General features: G+C 28.6%; 2 protein-coding genes across 3 annotated transcripts in view; both read right to left on the bottom strand.

Annotated features, from left to right (window-relative positions):
* The window catches only part of LOC111620172 (ras-related protein Rab-33B-like), a 37306-nt gene that overhangs the window by 12174 nt on the left and 9491 nt on the right, over nt 1-15641 (bottom strand). Inside the window, exon 1 of one of the 2 annotated variants that reach the window (XR_002755868.1) lies at nt 2844-2912. Coding sequence is in view for 1 of the 2 variants with exons in the window: in XM_023362054.1 (XP_023217822.1) it covers nt 5624-5809 (186 nt within the window). In the remaining variant the exon portion in view is untranslated. Of the gene's footprint in view, nt 1-2843; nt 2913-5623; nt 7296-15641 lie in introns of those variants that run through there. The other variant, XM_023362054.1, reaches the window with a different exon arrangement.
* On the bottom strand, nt 11348-12007 carry LOC111620153 (ras-related protein Rab-33B-like). Its single transcript, XM_023362023.1, has 2 exons — nt 11891-12007; nt 11348-11821 (listed from the first exon to the last, which is right to left on the bottom strand). Exons 1-2 carry the CDS (start codon nt 12005-12007, stop codon nt 11348-11350), a joined length of 591 nt encoding a protein of 196 aa, XP_023217791.1.

Below are 15641 nucleotides of genomic sequence, written 5' to 3'. Positions count from 1 at the left end.
TATAACACTGTATTCAATTTATTTGAAGAAATAAATGCCATGCTTCTATTTACAAATTTGTATTATGGTAGTTCCAGAATCTAAGTTTAATATATGTCAAATTTATAATAAATAAATAATTCAATAAGTTATTAATTAACAGAATAACAGAAAATAGAAAGTAGACACACTAACATCTGTTAATAATTACATTATTTAGTTTACAAGAAATTTTACTTTAATTTTATTACCAAGATTGGCAAACTATGATAACTTTTAAGTGCAAGTGGATTTATTTTGATTTACAGGTAAGTTCATTTTTACTTTTTCAATTTTAAAATGGAAATATTTTTGACAGAAATGAAATAAAATTCTAATAAACTATTAAACGTTTGTTTATTTATATCAAGATGTGGCTATGTATTTCTAAACTTACAGATTATTTAATTTATATTACATTCAAAATTTTTTTTCCTGGTCAGTTGAGCATCAAGCAAAATATTTCCTTGCAGCTAAGCTAAATTAAAGCATTAGCTTGAGTAATTTAAAAAATAAAATATTTCACTGCTTTAAACAAGGAAATAAAATTTATTGGTTGCTCAATGATGAATCTTTTAAAAACACTTCTATTTAAGATAAAACTAAATTTAGCTTACACCTTACTTTTTCCAGCAACACTATATTTTATTTAAACAAACATTTTTTGACCTTTTTCACAGTCTACATCAAGTTTAACATACTGTATACAGAACATTTCTCAAACTTTCTCCTTAAACAATCCAAAATATTTATAATGGTTCTGCCACCCAAATATTTATAATAAAAATTTTTTAAAAATCTGGTAAACTGGAGTCACTGTATATTACATAACAAAAAATTATGCATTATTGATAATAACTTCATGTGAAACGTGACATTCAGTATATTTCTATTAAGAGTAGTTTGAGCCAATTTCAACTTGTAACAAATAATAATAAAAACTAAAATTGAAGTTGAAATTTAACTATTAAACAATGTAAGACTGATGATTGCAAATAAAACACTGTCAAAATTATTTGGGAGTCTATTTTACTTTAAAAAATATTACAAGTTTTTTTAAAATGTATTGAATACTTTTTGGATTGTAAGAAGAGTATATCAACTTCATTTTGTATGTACAAAATAAATTATTTAAGAATTATTTATTGATCAAATTGTGCCAAAATTCATGTTATTTATTTTTTATAATTTATTGTTACGTATGACAATAAACCTAAAAGTTTGAATAAACAAGGAAATATTTTCAAAACCGTTGCAACTTAAATGGCTTTATCACTATGACCTTACATAAAATATCTATTTCAATGTTATTCAAAATAGAAAAGATAAATAAATTTCATATACACACATTCTTAATTTTATTACTAAATGACAGCAATAATTATACAAAAAAGTATAGCTCAGCAAAAACATTAAATAAACATCTAAGAATACTTTTGAAAGTTGTGGCATAATAATATCAGAAGCAGATCTGACAGTAAGACTCAACATGTAAATAAAATGCACATTACATAGACTACAACTACAGGAAGTTTGGTATGAAGCAGTGTCACCACAATAATGAATCAGAAAAACAAGCATTGTCAGAGAAAATGGCTTTTGAGCTTTATTTTGTGCCTCAAAGTTGTTGACCCTACAATAATTTGGCTGAACATTAGAGCATCTCTGATTAATATTAGTGATCTCTGAAGCATTTATTTTACGAAATAATCTAATTCACCATAATTAATATCCCAGTATGCTAAACCAATTTTAAATGCACTAAATCTAACAAACAGGATATATGTTTTAAAGGAAGAATAATTTGCAAATGTACTAAAGAATTCATTTTTGATAAAGAATCAGAAAAAACCAAGATCTTTTGTGTTTGTTAGAAACACTTTTAGATTTTATAGCTTTAGATTAGGTATCTAGTTTTAGAAACATTCAGAAATGTCTACTTTTGGCAAACTTTTTAGCCATATTATTTTTTATGTTATGCAGATTTTAATGTTATAAGATTTAATGTTGAACCGAAATAGTAATGCTATTGTAAATTACCTAAATATTATTGTCCTGTAGTATAATGGGATATATGTGAAATGCTTATTTTACTAGCCAAACTTATATTTTGATTACAATACTGTAATAAAAATTATTCCAAACTCAATGATATACGTGATTTATCTAGCTATTAAAAATCATATTTAAAAAGTTTCCGAAATTTATTTTTGAAACAATTTCTTGATGACAAGCATCTTGTAATAGAAACTGTCTCATAATCCAACACACTGGTATTAGTTGATAATGTGGCTGACACAATCACATACTGTAACAGTACATACTAAAATTTAAAAAAATTCATTGTGTGTTTATACAGTTTACCATACATTATTTTAAAAATTTAGTTAAATTTGTACTGTATTTATTAGTTTAATTTAAATATTTACATTAATAAAATTTAATTAATTAATTAGAAATGAACACATATGTAAAAATAAACTGTTAAGTCTTTTCTATATTTCTACCTTACAATATGAATAGTTCTGCAAAAATATACTTCACTAAAGGGAAAATTACTTGTCAAACCATTTTTAAAATGACTGTAAAAGATTTAAATTGGAACCACGTGGCAAATTTCAGAAAATGTAAACTATTAAAATTACTTAAATATATTGCGAGCTATCAAAGTAATAATACTTAATCTATCACGGTATAAATCTAATAAAAACGACTCCATATATATTTAGTGTCGGCTCTTTTTTTTTTGTTTGATGATTTTTAATACGAAGGAACTTTCAATTTTATCACTAAACCAATAAAATATTTACTATAAAAATTCTTACTGTAATAGTTTTTCCATTGCGTGTGACAGTTTTCGAGTAAAAATCAAAACCGATCGTAATTTTGGGATTGAAAGTAGACACACTAACATCTGTTAATAATTACATTATTTAGTTTACAAGAAATTTTACTTTAATTTTATTACCAAGATTGGCAAACTATGATAACTTTTAAGTGCAAGTGGATTTATTTTGATTTACAGGTAAGTTCATTTTTACTTTTTCAATTTTAAAATGGAAATATTTTTGACAGAAATGAAATAAAATTCTAATAAACTATTAAACGTTTGTTTATTTATATCAAGATGTGGCTATGTATTTCTAAACTTACAGATTATTTAATTTATATTACATTCAAAATTTTTTTTCCTGGTCAGTTGAGCATCAAGCAAAATATTTCCTTGCAGCTAAGCTAAATTAAAGCATTAGCTTGAGTAATTTAAAAAATAAAATATTTCACTGCTTTAAACAAGGAAATAAAATTTATTGGTTGCTCAATGATGAATCTTTTAAAAACACTTCTATTTAAGATAAAACTAAATTTAGCTTACACCTTACTTTTTCCAGCAACACTATATTTTATTTAAACAAACATTTTTTGACCTTTTTCACAGTCTACATCAAGTTTAACATACTGTATACAGAACATTTCTCAAACTTTCTCCTTAAACAATCCAAAATATTTATAATGGTTCTGCCACCCAAATATTTATAATAAAAATTTTTTAAAAATCTGGTAAACTGGAGTCACTGTATATTACATAACAAAAAATTATGCATTATTGATAATAACTTCATGTGAAACGTGACATTCAGTATATTTCTATTAAGAGTAGTTTGAGCCAATTTCAACTTGTAACAAATAATAATAAAAACTAAAATTGAAGTTGAAATTTAACTATTAAACAATGTAAGACTGATGATTGCAAATAAAACACTGTCAAAATTATTTGGGAGTCTATTTTACTTTAAAAAATATTACAAGTTTTTTTAAAACTTGATGAGCCCTTTTTTTAAAATGTATTGAATACTTTTTGGATTGTAAGAAGAGTATATCAACTTCATTTTGTATGTACAAAATAAATTATTTAAGAATTATTTATTGATCAAATTGTGCCAAAATTCATGTTATTTATTTTTTATAATTTATTGTTACGTATGACAATAAACCTAAAAGTTTGAATAAACAAGGAAATATTTTCAAAACCGTTGCAACTTAAATGGCTTTATCACTATGACCTTACATAAAATATCTATTTCAATGTTATTCAAAATAGAAAAGATAAATAAATTTCATATACACACATTCTTAATTTTATTACTAAATGACAGCAATAATTATACAAAAAAGTATAGCTCAGCAAAAACATTAAATAAACATCTAAGAATACTTTTGAAAGTTGTGGCATAATAATATCAGAAGCAGATCTGACAGTAAGACTCAACATGTAAATAAAATGCACATTACATAGACTACAACTACAGGAAGTTTGGTATGAAGCAGTGTCACCACAATAATGAATCAGAAAAACAAGCATTGTCAGAGAAAATGGCTTTTGAGCTTTATTTTGTGCCTCAAAGTTGTTGACCCTACAATAATTTGGCTGAACATTAGAGCATCTCTGATTAATATTAGTGATCTCTGAAGCATTTATTTTACGAAATAATCTAATTCACCATAATTAATATCCCAGTATGCTAAACCAATTTTAAATGCACTAAATCTAACAAACAGGATATATGTTTTAAAGGAAGAATAATTTGCAAATGTACTAAAGAATTCATTTTTGATAAAGAATCAGAAAAAACCAAGATCTTTTGTGTTTGTTAGAAACACTTTTAGATTTTATAGCTTTAGATTAGGTATCTAGTTTTAGAAACATTCAGAAATGTCTACTTTTGGCAAACTTTTTAGCCATATTATTTTTTATGTTATGCAGATTTTAATGTTATAAGATTTAATGTTGAACCGAAATAGTAATGCTATTGTAAATTACCTAAATATTATTGTCCTGTAGTATAATGGGATATATGTGAAATGCTTATTTTACTAGCCAAACTTATATTTTGATTACAATACTGTAATAAAAATTATTCCAAACTCAATGATATACGTGATTTATCTAGCTATTAAAAATCATATTTAAAAAGTTTCCGAAATTTATTTTTGAAACAATTTCTTGATGACAAGCATCTTGTAATAGAAACTGTCTCATAATCCAACACACTGGTATTAGTTGATAATGTGGCTGACACAATCACATACTGTACCAGTACATACTAAAATTAAAAAAAATTCATTGTGTGTTTATACAGTTTACCATACATTATTTTAAAAATTTAGTTAAATTTGTACTGTATTTATTAGTTTAATTTAAATATTTACATTAATAAAATTTAATTAATTAATTAGAAATGAACACATATGTAAAAATAAACTGTTAAGTCTTTTCTATATTTCTACCTTACAATATGAATAGTTCTGCAAAAATATACTTCACTAAAGGGAAAATTACTTGTCAAACCATTTTTAAAATGACTGTAAAAGATTTAAATTGGAACCACGTGGCAAATTTCAGAAAATGTAAACTATTAAAATTACTTAAATATATTGCGAGCTATCAAAGTAATAATACTTAATCTATCACGGTATAAATCTAATAAAAACGACTCCATATATATTTAGTGTCGGCTCTTTTTTTTTTTGTTTGATGATTTTTAATACGAAGGAACTTTCAATTTTATCACTAAACCAATAAAATATTTACTATAAAAATTCTTACTGTAATAGTTTTTCCATTGCGTGTGACAGTTTTCGAGTAAAAATCAAAACCGATCGTAATTTTGGGATTTTCAATAATTTTTCCGTGACATATTCTCTCGATTAAACATGTTTTGCCTACATTCGAATCTCCAATTAAAATAACTTTAAATATTAAATTATCATTCCGAAAACAACTTGACGACATTTAATTGGGAAAAGAAAGTAACTTATATTTAACTTTCATTTTAGCTAGTATCTGTCAAACTGATAAAATGGGAACTCGCACTAGAGGCGCTCCTTCCTCTTCGTTTTAAACCAATAAATATTTTAATGTGCGGTTAAGACGTCAACTTTCCTCTCTGGAGGATCCAGGATCGAATTCCGAGCGGTCGGAAAACCCTAGGAAATTTTTGGACTGGTCCTTCCGAATATACCGGGACCCCGACTTTCATCGCCAGCAGCTCATTGTGGGCCTAGTGAACCCATAAGCTTGTTGCAAAAGGCCTCAGAACCCACACAGAGGGGGATATTTCGATGCAGAATGGAATTATAACAACAGTTATTTAGATCTTATTTTAGAATTAAATGCTATATGTGATATTTGCGTTATAATAAACATTTATTTCATATCGAGAAATGAGAAAATAATAGTAATAAAATAAATGTGAATTTACAAATGGTTTAAAAATAAAAATTACAGCTACACGTAACACATAATCCAGATTTCTAGAATTATAACATGCTTATAGAAGAATTTTTAAAATCTAAAAAGTATAAGTATAGGCTAACCTTAAAAACTTTTTTAATTAAAAAAGACCTCAGTCGGTTCTTGTGTATTTGAAAACGTAATTAATTGTTTAAAATACAAATTTTCGTTCATCCGAGATAAAACTATTTTAAATAATAATCACTAAAAATAATCAAATAAAGATTGATTTACACCTGTGCTCAAGTTTATTGGGCTGCAATTTGAAAAAATTATATACTTATAAATTCTCACTGTCGTCCGACTGTCTTTCCTTAATCTCGAGAATGGAGTTAGATAGATGAATAACGAAACCAGATATGGAAACCGCATGGACAGGAGACCCCGATTAACTATATAAGAACGTTTGATGTCTACATAAGAACTTCGAACCAGAAATCATGTTATTTCAATTCAAAACTTTCCTTGAAAGCAGCTAATAGATGACTGCATGACTCCATTGCTAACGAGAAAGTATAATATATAGATCAAGCCACTACTAATTTGAGATGGAGAGCATACATTTTAAATGAAAGAAATTAAAAATTGCAGCACAGCATTTGTAATTCCGTTCTCTAGATTAAAGAAAGACAAACAGACGGACACCAATAGGAATTTATAGATCTACAATTTTTTCAAATTGCAGCCCAAAAACAGTAAAAAGAAAAGTTAAAAATTAACTTCCTAATAAGACTTTTGCTGAGAGTCCTGTTGAGAATTCATATGCTCCTCAAAATATACATCAACATTTGGAATATCTGGGACGTTTCCTGACATTCTTTTACAATTGACGTTGCAATGTGTTATCTAAAAACAACAGTAAAATATGGCGATGTTATTTTTGGAAAATATTTGCATAAAATCAAGAAGGAACGTTCTTCAATTTTCCCTTTTCTCTCGTATAATTAATTCGTTAAATTCTGTCATTTTGCTTCAACTTCTCCTCCTGTAAAAATGAAGAATAAAATTAGAATGTAACCCTATTAAGATTAATTAACATACCAACGTATACAGTAAAGAAAAACAAAACTTAATAAAGTTTTGTCTCTTTCTTTTCTGGTATCTAGCAACAGGAGAATCAATATGATAAGTGTATCATATTGGAATAAGTATAATTTATAACATAGTCAAAGAACTAAATAAAGTTGTATGGAATACTTTTCAACCATTGTATATGTCTGTATCTACAGTACAGAAATGGAATGACAGAGAAATCATTGTATGTTGCGAACTGTATTAGAAATTTCAAGTGCCAAACGAACAGCCTGATTCTTTATTGGACTCTAAGGCTTATAGCCCGATAAGGAAATAATCAGGCTGTTCGTTTGGTATTTGAAACAACTATCGGGTTAGTTGTGTTTATTATACTGTATATATTGAATATTTCCGAATAAAATGTCTGACAAAAGCTGATTCTTTGTTTTAAAACTACGAACATTTTCATTCTATAGTATTGATGGCAAGAAGTAGCTTCGCTTTGATCGACGTCAAAAAAACTGCTCGCCATTGCACAATTTTGTACTGGAAACTCAAAACGAAAGTGATGAAATTAGAAAGGCACCTTTTTGGAACAAAATGATAAAATTCAACTTCAGTGTTTGAGACCTACACCAAATCACAGAGGAAATGCAAATTTGAGAAAACTTAACGAATTACTTTTATCTCCAGCAGGTTCTATGCGGTGAAAAAATGAAAAATGTCATGATATTAATTAAAATTTTAAATGGAATATTTCAATATCATTAGTTGATTCTCAATAAGTGTAATATTACTTATCACTAGTCACTTAACTGGAAACTTTAGTTTCTTAAGCAAAACGTGATAATGAATCCTCCCATACTTAACCTAACCTCTCAATATTCATGATAGTAGGCTATATGAGTTTAAGCAAAATTTTTAAATTCTTATAAAACATTAAAAATGTCTTTTTTGTGAGCAAATTTAATATCGAACATTCCAAATATAAATTCGTATAAGCATATTCCCAATGGAAGCGCCGTATTGTTAAATATGGGATAGCTTCCACGGCAAAAATATTTGAATCCTGTAAAGCAGCCAGATTACAGGCATTCGCGCATGCGTTTTACAGAGCACCAACCTCACGTGGTTTAGTTCGTGGATGCTACACACCAAAATATTGTATAACGCTTCCAATGATTCTATCCAGGGCCAGCACAGCTTCCCTATCATCAAATGTCACCGCACGCCACTGGTTTACAGGTAACGTAACATATACAGGTACTGTACGATAAACTGTACTGCAGACGTATAAAACATTTTCCGAACTGACAATGAATTAAATCTAACATGCAAGCAATTATATATTTCGACATCGTCACAATGCCGGGCTGCGACTTTTAATCATATTTTTAATTCATTTCATTTAATTTCGTCACGATCAGACGAAAGTTCCATTTGAATAATTGTATTGGTTACTTCATCCTTTTCGACCAGTTCGTTTGCGACAGTTGCTGCGATCATAATTTTAACTCCATTTTTGCCCACCATTTTGCCCAGTTGTCCACCATTTTGCCCAGTTGTCTAACTAAAAATAATCTTTCAATGATGCTCAGAACATTCTTCGTTCCGCCCACTAAGCCATTCTGAATTCTAACTTAGGTATTCTGCGTTACTGAACACGGCCCTGGTCTCGTTATTCATCTATCTAACGCCTTTCTCGAGATTAAGGAAAGACAGGTGGACAGACGGACGACAGTGGAAATTTGTAGGTTTACAATTTTTTCAAAATTGTAGACCAATCATGACATCTATCTTTAATTAAATATACTGATCAGGGATTGGCTATTATTTTGTTAGATATCTGTTATATAAGTGATGCCGTTTGACAACATAATCTTGTCGTTATTGGATAACTACAATCATACACATTGTTTTACAAAACTGCAGAGTCGAGTAAAATAATACAATAGTTCCACAAACGAAACAGCTGTAAAAATAAATAGCTATTCATAAATACTTGCTATTATTATTATTTATACAATATATTGTTATAATATATGCTAAAATATTATCATTTTTCAACGATGTAATAAACAAAAATCGATTTGACTGGACGTAACGCACTTTGCATGAAACCAAATTGGCACATTCCCTTTATTTTCAATGACAACACAGTCGGTTGAATCTAGCAACGTCCAACTTACTAGACGTACCGGTTTGGTAATTGGTATGAAATGATCATCTGTTCAGTTCTCAAACAGCGTAAATCTTGACCAATGAGATACACTGTCACATAAAATGCCTTACCTCTTCTATTAGCATTTCGTTAAAATTTTTGTTTTTCATTTTTTTAAAATTCTGTATTTTTCTTTTCGTTACATGCAAAAAAAAAAAAAAAATATAGTTACTAGATAAACAATGTTAAANTAATTTAGTATCAAAAACGTAAAATATTTGAGTAGCCCAAGACATAGCCAAAGATTGAAGCGCCACAGCACTGGCGAAAATTTAAATTTGCCGACTGGAATTCTTTCGAATGATTGACTTCCGGAAAATCGACGCTCTACTGTATATATGACTGAATATAGACTAACGTGATGTTTTACGACATCCTTCCCAATCACAGGAACACAATATTAACTTAGGTTATTAAGCAGAGTCGACCTTTCCTTTGAGGCTCTTTTCTGCTTGCGAAAATGTAAACGATACGAACATTTATTCGTATCGTTACTCGCTAATCCAATACATCGAGTAATCTCATACTCCACGATATTTCCGATTCTTAAATTTCGTTTAAATTATATTAAAGCACGACAGTAGAATCTTCTTTGGTTGGGCGATCTGCCTATAGGGGGATGCCTTCCGGGAGGTCTTTTTAACCCCTTAAATTAACACCTTCAGAAAGGATATTAGATTGGAAAACAAGCAACTAATGGAAAAGCGCAACAATGTAATTTTTGGTTTATTGCAGTGACAAAGCCCCACTTGATCTTACCACAGCCCCAAGATTGTGTGAAATACCTTTACTCTAGGACTAGAGAACCACTCAGCAAATACATGAGGTACATTCCAAAATCTTCCACCAAGTTGAGGAAGCATCAATACAGCACATAAAGAGAAAAGCACCACAGTTCTGACTATTGTGACAACTGTTAGTGAAAATATATTTCAAAGTCATTAAACTCTTAAAAACCACCTCAGAAAAATACACAAAAAAACTCTAGATAAAATAACAATATACAACCTTACATATTTATTGTTTCATTAATGTAATTTTCTTTCTAACTTGGCAAAATCAAAAAATTTATTTGAAAGTTAAAGTACATTTTAAATATATTTCACTAATTATAAATGATTATGTAATGGAACAATAGTTGTTTTAATTCCAATATATGAAAATGTAGAAGTGTTCACAATAATAACAATTCACTTCACAAGGAGAGTTAAAGTGAATGAATATCAAAACAATTTCATTTCATGGAATAGATTTAATGAGAATGTTTCTTTTCTGAAATTGATATGCCAAAAATGAACTCAAAAGTGGATTTGAAGTTCAATTACTTATGATTTTGAATTACTGAGTATCACTCAATCATTCAGTAATAATCAAATAATGATTTGACAGAGATTTGATAAAATAATTTTAACAAAAACTTATATATTACTATTATGCATGTGATAATAAACAGGCATGATTTATTTACTTTATTTACACATTTATTTATTATATATTAATTCAAAAATTGAATATAACTGTAAAATTGAGCTAAAGGCACATTGGAAAGACGCATTCATAGAAAATGATTTTACCAAAATACAGTAATTTTTCACCATCATCAGAAGTACTTTCTACAAATGAATTTCTCTGTCATGTCATAAAAAAATAATACTGCTTTTCATTTCTACAATAATATTGTGGCTGGCATAGATTGACAAAATTTTTCCATCCCTGCTGTTTCCCTAATTGTAAATGTAATACTGTGTTAGTTTAAATGAATTATGTGTTAATGTAACTTTCGAATATCACAGTTCATTGCATTAACAATTACTACAAAAAGAATCAGATATAATTTGATCTCTGATTAGAGATGTATGAGCCTGAGTTCTTCGTTTAATTATAATTGGACGTGGCACATTTTTGACGACAATGTGTTCAGAAGTATCCAATTTTTTTGCTAAGTCAAGCATAAGCGTATTTATAGTATTTGATTCAATTTCATTTTTTGCAGAAGTTTCATATAAATCCATCTTTTGTTTATTTGCATAATTTTTTGCCATTTCTGTAGAAATTACAATATTGTCAACACAATCGGATTTATTCCCAATTAAAATCCAATGAACTCTATCATTTTCTTGATAATTCCTGCATTCTTCAATCCACTTATTAATATTATCAAAAGAATTTTTGTCTGTCATGTCATAAACAAATAATACTGCTTTTGCATTTCTATAATAATGTTGTGGCATAGCTTGACGAAATTGTTCCATTCCTGCTGTATCCCATAATTGTAACTGTAATAAATAATAGTATAATAATTAAAATTATTATTATAAAATACTTATTTTATACATGGGCCTTACTGAAAGTTTCTGGATATCAGAAAAGTACAAACATGTAGTGTTGCAGTTTGCTGAATTTAATAATTTTTGTTTAGTAGGTATGCCAATAAATGTCATGCTCTTGCAATCTCCTGCCATTCTGAAATGGAGTGAAATATATTTGACATTCTGTTGAATATTTGCAATGGAGATGACTTGGAAGCATTTTCAAGCAATGTTTTACAGTTTTAAATGGGGTTTAACTCAGGTCAATTTTTCTAATGTTTGCAGCAAGAATCATTTCTCAAACTCTGCTTCATTCCACATGAGGTGAAAACAAAATGGAAATTGACAGACTAGGTCATATTGCAACTATGTTCATAGAGGATTGAAAGACTGTCACTGTTAAAGTTATGTTACCATTTATTTATTTAAGTCTTTCAGGTAATCCAGTAGAAACAGGTAGAGACCAGACTTAAGGCTTCCTGCTTTATCACAACAATGACAAGGAAATGGCTTTACTGGCTAAATTAATTAAATATTTAACTAGTGAACTATCTACCCACAAGTCATGTGGTATCTGGTGACTAATTTCTATTCTGAAAAGTCAAAAAACTGCTTTAGGGACAGCATTTCCAGAATGCAGAAGAGATAGCTTTTATATTCTGTACAGAAAGCATGTTGAAAGAATCTCACAAATTTAGTGGGGTGATTACTTGTATAGTTGGTTCGGGAAGGTGAAAAATGCTATGTAAAATATAGTAGGGAGTACTTTAAGACACGATATAATTTGCATATGCTTATGAATAGTTAGCACCTGTGATGCAGCCACACTACAGTATTGAAAAAGTTACATATGGTTGCAAGACATTTATTAGGATCAAAGTATATATTAATGTATAAAAATTAATTCTATTATGAAACTGTGTATTAATAATTAAATAATAATTGTGATTTGAGATATATGTAAGGAGAGATTTGAAAGAGAGATGGAAGTTGAATAACAAAAACTTCTCTGGACAGAAAGAAGTGGAGAGAATTTTCAAAAAAGAAAACAAAACACTGGAGGTCTATAATTGCCATTCAGGAAAAACAGAAGTCCTCTCACCATTTTGAAACACTACCTATTAGAAAATAATCACATCTCAGTAGGATTTAAATACTAGAGGAAAGTGGATAAAAGTTATTTGAATTTTCAGATCCTACTGTTAATCTAACTCTTCTCAATTTGTGTCTGAAACATCATCTGTGGACTGCAAAGAACTTTGGTAGTTATGCTCAGAGGTATCTTGATTCTCTGGCTCCTGAATCTTACTCTTTCTCTCAACTCATAATACAATCATGATCACAAAAATTGTGCTTATCTATAAACTTGAGATGTAAATTATTATAAGTAAATTAATCTATATTTTAATATGAAAGTAAGTTAGGCTCTTTTCCTAGGAAAATGTGAAACCTCCATTTCCATGAATCAAGTTTATTAATTCTCAACAACAAAAGAAATTGACTGGTGTAATCAAATTGGATATCTCAACTCAGCATAGAGACCCACACATATCTAGAAACTTTCAGAGTTGTCCACATATAAGCATAAATTTTTATTTAAACCATATTCTTATGTATGTATAATTATAGAAAAAATAAATGGTATAATAATCCATTGTATAAATGAAAATATAAAACTTATTTGCACAAGATATACCGTAAAAATTAAAAACATTTAATAAATTAATTAATTATAATGATACAAATAAGATGCTTTTTAGCAGTCATAAATCTATTATACTAATCAGTTTGGATAAAATTGAATATTCTGATTCACATAAATGAATCTGATATTTATATCTTATTAATGAAGCTCACAAAATTTTAAATTGGAACTAAATGAGATTTCCTCAAAAAAAAAAAATATCTTTATTCTTTAACACTAAAATTGCTGTCTAGAATAATTACATAGTTGTAAACCATCAGCGTTCGGCATGGACTATCAGTGTTTTGTATGCTCCGTCAATGAACAGGCTGCTTTTCCCTTTTTAAAGAATTTGATATCATCACACAAACACTTCATTTAACGAGTCTAACACCAATATATATGCTGAACACATTGTATTTTATTACAAACAACTGAAGCAAACCAGAACGACATTCTCAGACTCCTTCAATTGGGAAAGAACTAGGATTGATATTTTTTATATGTACAGTATGTTGGTATATGTATGAGAATTTTAGTTCAAATGTGATCTGATCATGCCTTGTTGGTGGTTAAATCAATTATGGCCACCTCATCAGTGGAAGAAAACAAGTTACTTTTACAGTTATAATCTGTAACAAATTATTGAGAAGCATTACAGTTTCTCCACCCAAAAAGAAGAAACATCTGATTCATCACTTAAGAATATATAGGCTGTATGGTATGAACTTTCTCAAGAAGAGAAACTAGATGGTCGTTTGAGATTTGTGGGATTTTACAAAGATTACAAAGATTTGTAATCTTTGTAAAATCTCACAAATCCCATAGATGACAAAAGGAAAAGATATTCAATATGGTAAGAAAAAAAACAGATAGGAAATAAATAACCAGAAAAATTATTGCCCTAAATAATTGCAGTGAAAGTCAACAAACTGATTGAGAGCAACTGTCATGAATACATTGTACTGTAACAAAAGAAATTATTAACAAAGCAAAACATCACATAAAGGTATATAATATAGCAGGAGGCACTCATGCGATTGCAAGATTCATAACATATCAAGATGGAACACATCATAAATCTAGGTGTAGATTTATGATGCATTCCCATAAAATATTTGACTTTTAAATTGTAACGTTAAAGAGTATAAAACTATATTGCCAAACTCTTAATACAAGCATTGTGCAATATCAATGTTAATAAAGAATTTTTTTCACTTGTCATGCTGTCAGAATTTTTATTCAATAACAGCATTTTTCTACCAATGTACCCCATTCTAAAGGTTTGCAAGTATGTAATATCATCAATTCCTGCCAAGCTCATGTCAAATTGGTTCTTAGATTAAATACATTGTAGACAAACATATAAGGTAAATAGAGTGGTCTATTTTAGTCAATCAAGATCAACATTTCTTTATCACAAACTTTATGGTGTTAAAAAGCTATAGCATTAATTTTTGCATTAGTTCATTATTTGAAAAGAAAGAATGATTCCTCCAAATAATAGTTTATTAATTTAATTTAATGATTTTTAAGCATTTTTCTTCATTTTTTCCAATAAACTTCACAGGTCCATAAATGCATGTTTGTACTGTGTGCAACTGTGTAAAGCTTCACACACTCATAACTTCTGACAAATGCATTGTTTGAAAAAATATTTTAGATAAAAGTTTGTTTGTTTTTGATGTAGAATCATAATATGCAATAAAAAAATGGGTTTCCATTTAAGAAAATAAAGTTGATCCTGTTTTCACCATTTGTGATGAAACCGATAGCTCCATCTTGTGGCTTACCCAAAGTCAGGCATTTTTGGTTCAATAATTTTTTAAGTTGTGTATTTTTTAAGTTATTTCAGTGGACTGATTAAAAATGGACCAACGTGTATATTCACACTAAACCTTTACAGAAATTTAATTTATACAGTCGACCACCCTATAACACTGTTGATAATTCCGTTTTATACGAATTCCATGTTGTACGAGTCACTTAGATTTTACAAATACGTGAGCCGTTCACAGCCCGGCACACGTATTTGTAAAATCTAAGTGACTCGTATAACATGGAATTCGTATAAAACGGAATTATCAACAGTGTTATAGGGGG

The sequence above is a fragment of the Centruroides sculpturatus genome, unplaced genomic scaffold, assembly GCF_000671375.1.
Source record: "Centruroides sculpturatus isolate CEXI.00-Female unplaced genomic scaffold, Cexi_2.0 scaffold202, whole genome shotgun sequence".
NCBI classification, from domain to species: domain Eukaryota; kingdom Metazoa; phylum Arthropoda; class Arachnida; order Scorpiones; family Buthidae; genus Centruroides; species Centruroides sculpturatus.
The sequence above is the reverse complement of the archived record's forward strand: the minus strand, read 5'-3'. Positions and strand labels throughout refer to the sequence as shown.